The 14,002-nt window shown below is 47.1% G+C and overlaps 1 protein-coding gene across 1 annotated transcript in view; it reads left to right on the forward strand.

Annotated features, from left to right (window-relative positions):
• The first annotated feature begins 1,711 nt into the window (after positions 1–1,711).
• The window catches only part of MAML3 (mastermind like transcriptional coactivator 3), a 390,057-nt gene continuing 377,766 nt past the window's right edge, over positions 1,712–14,002 (forward strand). The window contains exon 1 of the mRNA XM_036240484.1: positions 1,712–3,130. Coding sequence (XP_036096377.1) covers positions 2,660–3,130 — 471 coding nt within the window. The 5' untranslated portion in view covers positions 1,712–2,659. The remainder of the gene's footprint in view (positions 3,131–14,002) is intronic.

The raw sequence follows: 14,002 nt of genomic DNA on the forward strand, positions 1-14,002 counted from the left end.
GTTTCCTGAATTAATAGAGATATTATTTAGTGAATGTGTGAAAAAGACAAAGGCCACTTTGTGAAGTCTTTTTCTTATAACTTTTTATAATTTTCTCTAAGTTTTTATGATCTGATCTGACTTCTTGCTATAGAACTAATTCAACTTAACTTTCTGACAGATTTGGAGAGGCAGTTATGATACAGAAGGTTGTATACTAACTAGCCCTCTGAGAAAATAGGGCAACTTGCAATGACATACTCTCCCGCATTGGTTACACTACTAGGAGGTAACCTCACACCACGTTAATCAATATTTTGCTGCCCATTTTACCATATAAGCTATTGATGTTAAAGATATAGTTCACCATATAAACTTGATTAATTAAAGAAAAATAAAGCTCCTTATTGCTGACTTTATGAGGTTAGAAATAGCACCCAATGCTAATCTGCAATGCCAAGAAATGAAGATGGCTTAAATCAGATCTCATGACTAATGCATGAGATCCAAAGTTCTTTTATCCCTGGCTATTTTAGAAAACTGGGGTGTATTTTTACCATAAAAATTAATTCTATAAGATTTATTAAGATAAGACAAAATGCCTAATTATTAATAGCACACAATCCAGAGTTTGTTCTACTGATGATCACAGAAACACTGTTTCTCCCTTTTAATTTTTAAGAAATTATGCAATGGGTTATGTCCAGAGTCAAGAATATTATTTTTGATCCTTACTTGTTGTTTTTTTAGATAGTCGATATCTGGAAAGATGATGGAAAGTTTAGATTGCTTTCTGTGGTCTCTATTCCATTTCAATTGTACTTGTGAATTCATTTAAACAAAGAAATATATCTAGTAATAAAGTAAGCCAGTTATTTTTGCTTGTTTTTGTTTTTGGTTATGACAAACTGTGAAATGCTGTGTTTTTCCTATAGTTCTAGTCCATGAAATCTGCAATCTTTCCACTTGATTTACAAAGGACCCTTAATTACTGCTGTCATTAGCACCTAGTGTTCAAAACAGTCTGTTAAAATGTACTGTTAGTCTCACCTCCAAGTCCCTGCTTGCTTTATTTTAATTTTTTTCCCAAGGATAAGTAAAACAATAATTGCCTTAATAACAACAATCATATACAGTGAATTAAATAATATTCCAAGGTCTTGGGTGCCTATTTCTTTTTGTTCAGAATTCGGCATTTGTGTGTTAAGATTGGCCTAGAGTTTGAACAAGTATCCATTAGGAGGGTTATTACTAAGGAAGACTTATTACCTGGGTTTTAAAAACAGGTCACTCATTTGCCTTTTTCTTTCCACTTGGATAGGGATGACAGACAACTGCTGTGAAGCTTCAGTGTTTCTGCCTGGTCATGCACGGTTCTGCAATATAATGCATAAATGTATAACAACAACTTGGGCTAGCTTGATACCTCACTTGGAATAAGGAAATCCAGCCAGGCTCGTCCATGTGACCCCCGCCACTCCACCCCCGCCCCCCTCCGCGTGTGTATACACGAACACACGCGGACACACGCACACGCACACGCACACACACGCGTCAAAAGTTGATTCATTCCCAAGATCCCCCAGAATCTTTCTTTTTCTCTTTTCTGGCAGCTCTGGTTCCCAGCCTGGGTTGTAGGAGCTTGGGGGCGTGGGAGGGGCGGGGAGCGCGAGGCGAGGGAGGCGGGATCCCGGTGCCGGTGTGTGCCGCGCCCGCTCCTGCCGGGTGAGAGTCCGGGCCGGGTTTTGCGCTGTGTCCCGGGGCTTGTCTCACGGCCTCCAGCCGCCGCCGCTGCCGTGTTTACTGAGCTCGCGCGTCCTGATATCACTCCGCTGGCATGGAGGAGGAGGAGGAGGTGGAGGAGCGAGAGGAGGAGGAGGAGGCGGCGGCGGCGGCGAGCAGTTGATCATTGTGATGGTGGCAGGAGCAGCGGCGGCAGCGGCAGCCCAGCCGAGCGTTAGGGGCTGCTCTCCGCGCGGCGTTTTGCAAAGGACTTCACCGATCTACTTTTGCAGTCGCCTCGGACTGTCCATGTGTTTACTTCCCCCAGCCCGAGGATTCGCTATCTAGGATCCTGTGAAATGCAACTGAGCAGCCAAAGTACTTTGCGAACACGGGGCGGCATAAACACCAAAACTTTTTTGTGGAAGGAAAATGCAATAAGCAAGCTTGCCGTTTTCCGATGCGGTGTGGAGTGAGTGTGTGTCGCGCGTGTCCGCACTGGAGGCATATGCTTGTGTGTGTATATGGGGTGTGTTTTTCGGTACGTAGGGAGAAAATGCTTGCCAACCACCGGAAATCTCCTGGAATTTATTAGAAAATAATGGATTATAAAAAGAAGGCAGGCGAGGAGCGGATCTCCCCTTGAGTTGCAACCCGATTTGCTGCTGGCTCAGTTTGTTGTGATTCTTTTTGTTGATAGGTGTCTGATGGCATTCTGATCCCCCCTTTTTTTCTCCTTGAGCTTTACAGTTTTTACAAAAAGGGAAACAAACAAAAAAACCACCCCAAAAATCTCTCCCCCTTTTTTTTCGCCCCGTCGGGATCGCTGTTTCCATCCATGTGCTTGCGTCTCCCCCGCGTTCCACTTAAACTATTTTAATCCTTGGACCCAAGGAGGAGGCTGATAGGGGGGGTGGATAAAAAAAGTTCTTCCAAAATAGTGTGCCCGGGGAGCAGGATGGGGGATTTCGCAGCCCCCGCTGCTGCCGCGAATGGCAGTAGTATTTGCATCAACAGTAGCCTGAACAGCAGCCTCGCCGGGGCCGGGATCGGTGTGAATAATACTCCCAATAGTACTCCAGCTGCTCCGAGTAGCAATCACCCCGCTACCGGCTGCGGCGGCGGCGGCTCCGGGGGCCCCGGCGGCGGCTCGGCGGCCGTTCCCAAGCACAGCACCGTGGTGGAGCGGCTCCGCCAGCGCATCGAAGGCTGCCGGCGGCACCACGTCAACTGCGAGAACAGGTACCAGCAGGCTCAGGTGGAGCAGCTGGAGCTGGAGCGCCGGGACACCGTGAGCCTCTACCAGCGCACCCTGGAGCAGAGGGCCAAGAAATCGGGCGCCGGCAGCAGCAAGCAGCAGCACCAGAGCAAACCCCAGCAAGATGCGGAGGCTGCCTCGGCGGAGCAGAGGAATCACACGCTGATCATGGTGAGGGCGCGCTGGCAGCGGGCATGGGGCGCGCGCGCGCACGCATGGGGGGGTGCTGGAGCTTTTTACATGGGGGACCGGGGTCTGATTTGCTCGGTGGGCGAGGTGGGCCTGAAGCCGAAGGGTTAACGTCAACTTTTCTAAGGGGGGAAAAGCTGCGGTCGCCACTACCTGTTAATCTGTCAGGGTTGTCAAATTTGGGGAAGAGGGGGCGAGAGGGGAGAAGCCAGTCACGACTGCGAGGGGCGGAGGGAGCCTGGAGGAGCGGCGGAGGGAGGCACTGGAAAAGTTTTTTTCCCCCTCTCCTTTTCTTAGACACCGATTTGAAAGAGAGTGAACCCAGAGTTGAAACCTCGCCCCTCCTCTTCTCTGCTCCCACCCCACCCCTCGCAGTGCCGCCTCGCCTCCCAAGACCCGTCCCCCTTCGCCCACCCCTCTCCGCACATCCGCCGGGTGCGGGGAGAAATTGATGCTGTCGCAGATTCTGGGCGGGCAACAGGCCCTCGATCCCCAAGGGGAGCAGAGGGAAGCGAGAGGCTCTCGCCTCCTCTCCCCAGCTCACCCCCTTTGGGCTGAGAAAGTCTGAGAGTTTTGTGAATGAACTTTGAAGTGGGTGAGAAGCGAGCGAGAATGGTTGCGCGCGCGCGCCTCCGCGGGAGCGCGCGCGAATGCGGGGCGCTGGTGCGCTCCTCTGCCGCCAGAGACCCGGGGCTGGCTCGGCAGGTGGAGCGGCGAATAGGGTCGATGGGGGGAGCGGCCCTGCGGGGGCGGGAGGAGAGAACTGCGTCCTCAGCCTGCGCCAGGAGTCTGCGCCACGCGACTTCACTGGGGATTGTGTCCCCTCCTCCTCTTATTAAACTTGAGTGCACTGAGCTGCTCCGCTGCGACCCCCGCCAACTTTCCGGGCCCGTCTAATAAGCCCGGAGGAGTGGATGGTAGCAGGGAGGTGAAAGAGGCTTAAATGGCTGGGTGGGTGGGTTCGAAGTAGATTGAGCAGCCAATGGCTTAACTTCTCCGGGAGGAAGGGGCAGTTCCCACTCCCTAACCCTGAGGGTAGAATCCTTTCTCTTATCTCCTCTCTCAGGTTCTTTTGCTTTCCTTTCGGGGTGGGGGGAGGCCGGAAGCTTGGGAAGGTGCTGCCCCTTCCCCCACCGTGCCACTCGGGTTAGTGAGGCGCGTGTGCGCGGAGCGGGCTGGGCGGTGGGAGTCTGGGAGCGCGGAGCGCCTTTGCCCGTTCCTCCGGCACACCGCACGTCGACCGGCGGCCCTGGCAGTGTGCGGTTGATAAATCACACACGTCCTGGGTCTGGGAGTCATCGGCGCCGGGGGTGGTGCCGGTGCCGCCGCAGGCTAGCGCCGGGCGCTCCGGCCGGCGCTCGGTGACAAAGAGCCGGCTTGGGGGAGGGGAAGAGGCGAGGCCGCCCTGCGCGCTCCCCCACCCGCTCCACCGCCCCCGCCCCGCACGTGAAGAGGAACAATTTGTTTATCTTGGCCTTCAAGAATCCTGCCCTCCTCCCCGTTCTCCGAGGCCGCCAGCCCCTCCTCCCTTCCCTCCCTCCCTCCCTCCCTCCCAGGCGCGATCCTGCCCAGTCCCGCCGGCAGCACCTTCCTCCTCCCCTTCCTCCTCTCCCTGGCTCGTCCTCCTCCAGCCCTCGTTCCCCCTCCCTTCTGGGACGCGGCCGTGGGGGAGGGAGCGGGAAACGCTTTGTCCGCCTCGCGGCCCAGCTCAGTCCGGGAGGCCGCCGGCTGGGAGGGGCGCGGCGCCCCGCGGCCGCCCCCGCCCTGCTCCTGCCTCCGCCCTCCTGCCGCCCAGCCAGCCCCGCGCGCGAAATAGAGGCGGACTCGGCTTGGAGGAAGAACGAGTGTCACAGAGTCAGGGAGGGCGGTCCTCCTTTACCAACAGGAAGCCTAAAACCACTGGCACACTGTAGCTTGTCTGATTGTGCCCGGAGGCGGGGCGGCCCTGCGTCTTGACCGAATCTCCCGCGCCCTCCTCGTACCTATCCCCCCACCCCACCCCCACGCACGCCTCGGCTCTTCTCCCCGCCCCCTCGCGCCCTTCGCGGGTCTGAGACTCACTTTGTGAACCTTAGACTGAAGCAGGATTTTCAGGGCACCAAGAAATCGTCCTCGCCTACTCCACGCCCCCTTTTCTGTGTTTGTACTCGGGTTGGCGTAGAAATGGGCCGCTTTCGTGAGGATCCCCAATCCCAGTCCCACGGAAGCTCCCCTGGCCTTTCGGAATGGAGAACCGCTGTGGACGGACCGCGTCAGCTGGGCACCGCTGGAACAAAAGCCAGTGCCTTGCCCTGTGCTTGGTAGCCCTGCATTGGCGGGCGGTAGCAGTAGAGTTTGCGGCCGGAAAGTTTTGTGTTCGGGTTGTGTTCCCTGGAGAGTACGACATGGGCCCTCCGAGGGGTCGAGGGGAGAACTCGGGGTGTGCGCGCCTGGGTTCTAATACGCCCGCAGGTGGAAGCAAGCCCAGAATCCTCACGTTACCTGGAAGGAGGCAGCCAGCCCAAGCCAGAGCTTACTTTTGAAAATGAAAACATACTGCTTACTTGAATGGATGAGACCTAATTTCATTGTGAATCTCAGTTTAGCAAGTTAACAACAGATAGACTTGAAAAGTGATTGCCTGAAAAGAATGTTTTTTAATATCAATTTTGTGATAATTTAGCCTTTTCATTAAACCGATGTAAATGCCAAGGCTATGTGCAGTCTAGGAGTATGTTCTGGCTTCAACTGCATTTCACATACGCACCTCCCACTGATATCAGTGGCAAGTAGGTGTGATGAGTGGAATGAAAATAAACAGCCTTAAATCTTAAAGAGTTGCATGTACATTCTGTGTACCACAAAAAGTAAAGAAAAAACACCATCCTCTACAAGTTCTTTTTCTTTTAGAAATAATTAGTTTAAGAATTCACATTTCAAATACCCTGAAACGAAAGGGTATTTTAACTTAGCCTATGTATGAGATAAAATCTTGGAAACAGGTTGCAAAGAAAATGTTGATCTTGATTTTCTTGAACTGGCTGCTGGCTTATAGCTCTGCGGGGGGGGGGGGGGGGGGGGGTCGGCACAGAGCAATTATATTTGGTTTGCAGATTGGGTCCTCTATTTGAAAAGCCCTAAAGAAAAGCAATAATCAGCCAGAGCCAAATAATAATAATGGTGATGATAAAAATAAAGACGAATAGGATTCTTTTCTGTTTTATTGCTATTGTTTACCTTCGGAAGAGCCAGTATGTCCAGAGTACTAAATATCGATTAGTTCTCTTTCTGCCTGGCTTGGGTTAAGAAGGCTGTCTAATCAGGGCTTACCTCTTGATTTGTTTTCTTCTCTTACACATGTACAAGCATATGCATGAAAAACAAACAAGCTTTAAGCAGGATGGGTGAGGTGAAGTAGACACCTTCCTTGTCTCCAGACTGCTGGGAATGACTGGGTTGTGTGTGGGTCTCTAATTTAGAAAGCAGGGCGCACAGGCCTGGGTTTGAAGCTGCATTACCTCAGACACTTTGGACATGTAGTCAAATGACAACACCCCCCAACACACACTTTATTTATACAAAAGTGTTCCCCTCCAAGATTTATTGGTGAGACCTATTGATTTCACCTATTAGAGAGTCTCAGTTGAAAACGTGCCTTTTCCTAAAATAGTTTTAATTATTTGTGGTAACAGAGGGAGACATTGTTCATTCTTTGTACTTGGAACTGCACTCCTGCTTAAAATTTTAAGGTATATTCCAACTGACAAATGTATTTTCAAGCCAAAGATAGATTGACTTGACAGAGGTGTAATTATTCAGGCACACCAGAAAGCATGACAATGCAGTCTTCAGAATTTCAAAATGGTGATAGTCGGCCTTAACCTGTTTTCATGACCTTTGCACTGTATTAGCAGCGTCGTAATTTTCAGAGCGTGCTTAATTTATACACAGCTTACAGGCTGCAGGAATCTAGGTGATTCCTGCTCTGAAGAGTGTATCACATAAAATTCATTTGGTAATAAACATATTAATTATTGAATGTTAGAAAACACTGTAGCCTATCCAGAATGTTCTCATCCATTTCTGGATTGGTCCAGGGAATGTCAACATATCAGGCCATCGCTAAACCTCCTTATAAATGAATCTGGTTTCCTGTTTCTTATCCTGTTGAAGGTAAATTACTGGCTCTAGATCCAGTTCTTTTGGCAAGCTTGTAATGTCAAACCATTTGTAAACCTCTCCTATGAACCCTTCATGGGCTTCTCCTGTTCTTCCTATCCTGGGTTATAAGATTGACAGGTGTCTTGAAAAGCCTTCCAGAGCCCAGTAGCCCACACAGGGTGTGCCTTAAGTTAGTGAAAAACTTTTTGAAATTTCCTTTCTCTGTGCTTCACTAGTGGTTGTCTTTTCTTTTAAATCTCAAGAATCATTTTCTCCCCCCAAAAAGCTTTAATAAATATTGTTATTTATGTTCTTTGGTCGTGGTGCATTTCATTTAGTACTGGGCAGCCAGGGATCAGAAAAGTAGAAGCTGAGTTAGTTAATCATTAATCATAATCCATAAAATTCTCTCAGGCTGAGTTGGTTCCCAGGGGAAGCTGAGTTTTCAGGCAGTAATACATGTGACACTTTCCATCCCGTCTTAGAATTATAAGGGCAGGCTTTAGAACCACAGTAGGTTTTCTGCTGAGGAAAATAAACAGCCCAGGTACATGGTTTACTGATATTTCCGTAAGAAGAAAGATGAGGATTTTAAACCTTAAAATAGTCATATAGAGTTATTTTCTAAACACTTCTCTGAGACCAAGAGCCAACTGTTGTTCGAGAGGTTTCCTGGCAGGGTTCTTCCATTTGGTTGAGATAATAATAGGGGATCTCACTCTCTCCCCCTTCTCTCCCTTCCCCTCCTCCTCTCTCCCCTTAGTGTGCTACATATGTAGAAAGAATCTAGTAATAAATTAGGTTGCGCATTGCATAGTAATTCTTGTAAGCATTTGAAGTAGTTATGTTTCATTTAATGTCATTTATGGAATTTTATTTGTGATTAGTGCTCTATGTTTGTATTCTTGAACTTAGGATAGCCAAATTCTGTCATCCTTTTCATATTACCCATTAAAGAGAACTGTGAACTCAAGCAATCAGACATCAGAATCTTGTAAAGAGGAACATATTTAAAACCCGTGACTTCGTATCTGCCTTTTAACCCTCCCAAATAGCTTTGCATTTTTTGAAACTCTGTTATTGAGAGCTGATTTTCTGTTTTCAGATCCTGTGGGTGCTTGCTTTGTTTTCCCAGCACCCCCCTGCTGCCAGCCTTTTGGTCTTCTCACTGATCTTTAGCACCTTTACCAAAGTGGGAAGAAGCAATAAGAAGAGAAATTTCATTTTGGTGCTTCCTACTCATAACATAAAATCATTGGGTGAGATACCAATTATTTGAATCAATTAAGGATTTGGTTTTACATGCCATGCCATTAGCACAAAAAATAGAAAATAGATTGAATTTTAAAATTTCACGCATTCCTTCAACAATATTATCTATATACCAATATAGATACCAAGCGCTTCATACAAGTTAAAATGTTAAATCACACTCTTGCATCCTAGACTTTGGGGAATGTATATTCTTTGTACATTTTCAGTGTTATTCTAGCTAGGCCTAAAGAGAAAACAGGGTTTTTGTTTGTTGTTGTTTTTCATCAGCATTAGACTTAATGCTAGTGACTTCTCAACAGTGTCAAGCTGAGTTATATCCCCTTCTTGTGATGTTTTAAGTAAAATACTATGCTTTACTTTCCTGTTCTTTCGAACTCATTTGTCATTGGTTTCTCCCCAAAAGTTAATTTACAGATGACTATTCCAAAGTTACAGGATTCCCCCAAATTATATTTTCATTAAAAACACAGTATGCTTTACCCTGGCCGGTTTGGCTCAGTGGTTAGAGTGTTGGGCTGCAGTCCAGAGAGGCCTGGGGTTCGGTTCCCACTAAGGGCACGTACCTCGGTTGCAGTTTGTCCCCGGCCCTGGTTGGGTAATGGGGGAGGCAGCCACTTGATGTGTCCCTTTCACCTCGATGTTTCTCTCTCTCTCTCTTCCTCTCTCTCCCTCCCACTCCACCTGAACAAAAATAGGAAAAGTGTCCTTGGGTGAGGAAAAAAATAAATAAATGAAATAAATAAAAAAAATAAAAATACAGTAAGCTTTTCAGACAGGACACTCCAAAAATTCATTATTCATGTTTGTGAGTTGGAAATGTCACTTCTGAAAATCAGCTATGCAAGAACTGATTAATTATCTGTACTTAAAATTGTTTTGTGTGTCCCAATCTAAGACAGTTTAAAGAGTTAAAGAAGTACGTTTGGATAAAATTACTTAGAAGATGGAGTTGAGCCCTGGCCAGTTTGGCTCAGCGGTTGAGCATTAACCTGTGGACCAGAGAGTCCCGGGTTCAGTTCCCGCTAGGGGCATGTACCACCAAAAAAAAAAAAAAAAGATGGAGTTGAGAGCCTGCTGTGTTACAAAGGCTTCAAGATCCCAGGGTTCCATTCAGAAGGAGCACATTAAAAAAAAAAAGTCTACGTGGCTGTTGTGTGTGTTAAACAGTCTGAGCTGTGGGTAAGCAACTGCATTTAGGGAAGAAGCACAGCATTCCCGGAGGGCCAGATACACGCAGGCATGGAAACAAGAAATTACTGCAGTGGCTCAGGTTTTTAAGGCAAGCTGTGCATACTATCCTTGGGGGGATTTCGTAAAACTCCCAAAAGGCTCGCAGTTCTTCCTCCGACACAAGGAGACTGATTCCTGAAGAATCACTCAGACATTTCTTTTTAATTATATCCGACCTCCCATTGGTTGGAATGACCTTTATGCTGAAGTAGAATCTTTTACTAATATGCATTCTCTGTATCAATGGCTTAACAACTATAGAACACTTAAGCGAAATATTTAATTTTTAACTAACAACCTCCAGAAGTTCCTTTCTGACTCCTTCAGTCTCCATCCTGGTGGGTGGAGTCTGGTTGTGCCACTTTTCCTGGTATGTACTCTCTCCAGCGTCCACTGGTGCCCATGAAGACGGTCTTAGGATTTATTCTGTAATCTGCTCCATCGTAGAATGTCTTTCCCCACCTCCAGAAAACTCGTGTCTGGACAGGGTCTTGTTTCCTGCGAAGGTGGAATTACTGGGAGTCTGTCTGTGCAGATTCAACCTGGGTTGGAACTGTGACTCAAGGCCTGAGCGGCTCTAAAAGGCAAGCTCTGTAGTGCCCTTTATCCTCACAGTGGTTGTTATTTTCTTTCTTTGATTATTTGGTAGATGCTGAAAGTAGCTCAGTGATTGACAGTGAATCTACAGGGACTGGTACCCAGTACTGGCTTTCAGGAAGTGTGGTAATTCAGGGAGGAGAGGCCAGAGGCTGAGCAGCCCGCCTCACCTGGATGGATGGCCAGGGACAGAGACATAGAGAGATGCTGGGTTTTGCTCATTTGTGGTCAACAGACTGTACCCTGGGGCCTTGGGAGTTTACAGAGATAAAGTATGCTTTTTGTAGACTATTCTGAACCTGTGGACCTTACTGAAATGTAGATATGTATTTTTCGGAGCTAATGGCAATATTGTTTGTAAACAGAAAGAAACCATGTTGCTAAAACATTTCAGTGCTTCTTTAAATGATCACCACTGCTGCCCTGGCTGGTTTGGCTCAACGGTTGGGCCAATGAGTTGCATGTACGATTCCGGTCAAAGGCACGTACCTCGGTTACGATTCGTTCCCCAGCCCTGGTTGGGTCGTGTGGCAGGCAGCCACTTGATGTGTCCCTTTCACGTTGATGTTTCTCTCTGTCTCTTCCTCTCTCTCTCCCCCACTCTATGTGAACAACAACAACAACAAAAAAAAAAAAATGGAAAAATGTCCTAGGGTGAGGATTAAAAAAAAAAAGTATTACTACTGCCATTTGAATGGATTTATATATATATATATAGGTTTCCTTTAAATCAATGATTTTTCATTCCATGGAGATTGTGCCCGCCCCCCCCCAACATTTGGCAACATTGGGAGACATTCTGGTTGTCCCAACTGGAGGGGTGCTGCTGCTTTCTAGTGGGGTGAAGCCAGGATGCTGCTAGACACTCCAGAGTGCACCCCAGACGAAGAATTGCCTGCTCCACACATCAGTATTGCTGCTGTTGAGAAACCCTGCTTTTAGCCAGGAGCTCCCCTAGAAGGTTGGAAACACACAGTGTGGACTTACAGCTTTTCAGGGGGAAGAGGTGCTGCCACGCGGGAGAGAGTGGCTGGGAGGATGTAGGACTGCGGCCATGGATCTCCCAGCCCTGTGACGGGGGCCTCTCACTTGTCTGCCTCTGTCTCCCTGCTGCCAGGAAGGTAGTACTCATTCCTTTGACCTCATGGAGTGGTTCTGAGGCTCAAATGCATTAAGGAATACAAACACTAGGCCTATTTTTATGAATCACATTCATTTCACTTCATTGTTTGTCTCCTGCCCGAGTGCAGACGTCCAGTTGCTGATGTGAGGTGTGCTTCACTCGTGCACGGGCCACGGTCTGAGCCTGGGCGTGGAGCAGCCGCTTCGTGTGGGACCCCACCTCCAGGCCCTGGGGTGGCGTGCTCTCTGGACTCACACAGCAGGGCATCGCTTCATGTTTCAGATGAGCTGTATGATGGTCTTTGTGGGTTTATGACAGCATGCTAATGGAAGGCATTAATAAACCAGCATTCAGGAAAATCCTAAAGGTGCTAACATGCGTTGTATCTTCTAGCAAGCTATAGCTTTCTTGCATTGTTTTCCATGACAATGTTTATTTCATTCTTTTTCAAATAAAATCACTTTTTTATTTCGGAGGAGAGGATTAGTTGGCATGGCAGAGAGTAAGATGAAAAGTATGGTTGTTAAAAATGAGGTGGATGATTTTTTTTTTTCTTCCAGTTATTTGACCAGGTGACTTGTAAGCACCAGGGCTTGGCATCAAGATTTTAGAGGAAATTCGACCAAGAGGGGAGCATTTATTTATTTCAGACAGAGTGGGGGGAGGGGAGAGCGAGAGCGAGAGCGAGAGAGAGAGAGAGAGAGAGAGAAACATCGACATGAGACACAACAATTGGTTGCCTCCCTCATGATTCTGACCAGGGCCAGGGACTGAACTGCAACCAGGGTACATGCCCTTGATCAGAGTCAAACCTGTGACTCTTTGGTCCACGGTCTGACGCTCCAACCGCTGAGCCAAACGGCCAGGGCCATAGGGGGGGAGCATTTAGGAGAGGCAAGCAAGACGGTGAGAGGACTTGAAACCATGTCACAGGAAGGACCAGTGGAAGACCTGGAGGTGTTTAGTCTGACTTGGAGGATAATATGATAACTTTCTTAAAATATCTGAAGGGCTATCATCTAAGAAAAGGACCAGGTGAGCTCTTTGTGGTCTCAAGGGAATAAAGTTAGGATCAGTGGTTGGCGGTTCTTAGGATCCAGGTTTGGTTTAATATTTAAAAAACAATTATAGTAAAATTTAAGCTGTTCAAAGATGAAAAAGGCTGTCTTGGTGAGCGAAAATGTTCCCGCAAAACTTGTTCAGTTGGCTGAAATGTTGCAGGAGGGATTTCAACATCTTTTTAAAATTGCAATACTTTTAAACAACATAAAAATAAAATATCAGTTAGATGAGGACAAGGACTTTGTCTATTTCTTCAGTTTTATATCCTCATGACCAGAACAAGGCCTACAGTCCATGGGAGGAACGCTAAATACGTGTGGAATCAACTGTTAACTGCAAGTCGGGAGAGTAAGAAGTTACTTAATTCCTCTCCCTCAGTGTTACTCCCGTCTTGGAACATATTAGAGTTTAGAACATCTCTCTGCAGACCTTCTGTTTGCTTACATGTATACTAAATGTTGTATATCATCGCATGTTAATTTTTTCCCACATAAATGAAATTATATTACACATAAAGTTCTGAGATCCACTTTTTCCACATACTGCATTTTTAGAGACCTGTCCAAATCAATACATATAGATTAGATCCTCAGCTCATTCTCTTAAACTATTAGATAGCATTTCATAATATGAATGTTCCGTAATTTGCTGAATGATAGACACACTGGTATTTTCTCTCCTTTTTTTTAAAACCAATTTAACATTACTACATTGAACATCCTTTTCCATATTTTCCTTGTCTGTATGTGAGCATTTCTGTAGCGCAGATTAGGACTTCTTTACATGTAACGTGTATAAACAGAAAAAGTTGGCCAAAAAAAGTTTCTTGATCCAATATGATTTCATAGAGCACCTGAATTATATCACAACCCATTTTAGGGCAAATGACAGTTGTGTCTCTTTCAAAACATAGCTTAAAAAAGTATCAACTCTAGTAACTGGTGATGGTCTTTGCCGTCTAGGGGGAACATTCTTAGTTTTCTGTGTATCTGGTATCCCAGCTTACGGGGATGAGTTCCCTTCTTTCACCTGGTCCCAAAGAGGAAGTCAGGAGGAGTGTACTGGCCCGCTCCTGTCCACCTGTGAGAGCGGGAGATGCACTTCCTTGGACAAGTGTGTAGTTCCTCACCTGGCCCCGTGTTGTGTTCCACAGGCCTGCGTGGCTTTCTTTGTGAAATGTATTTCAGTTGGTGACACAGTCGTGGGGTGGCAGTGGGTGCAGGTTTGCGTGGTCGTAAAAATCTCAGGTCTGTGAGTTGCCACCTCCTACAGTTCAGTTACCCTGACGAATCCAGTCATCTGTGTAACATGGTAATCACAACCTGCTGACCTGGCCGGCTGTAGAAAATGCATCGACGTGGACTCGCCTTGACAGCCACCTGACAGCATCTGTTTAGACAGTGAGGAGCCCTATCAGTTTTCATTAC

Source organism: Molossus molossus, unplaced genomic scaffold, assembly GCF_014108415.1.
Source record: "Molossus molossus isolate mMolMol1 unplaced genomic scaffold, mMolMol1.p scaffold_m16_p_4, whole genome shotgun sequence".
NCBI lineage: Eukaryota > Metazoa > Chordata > Mammalia > Chiroptera > Molossidae > Molossus > Molossus molossus.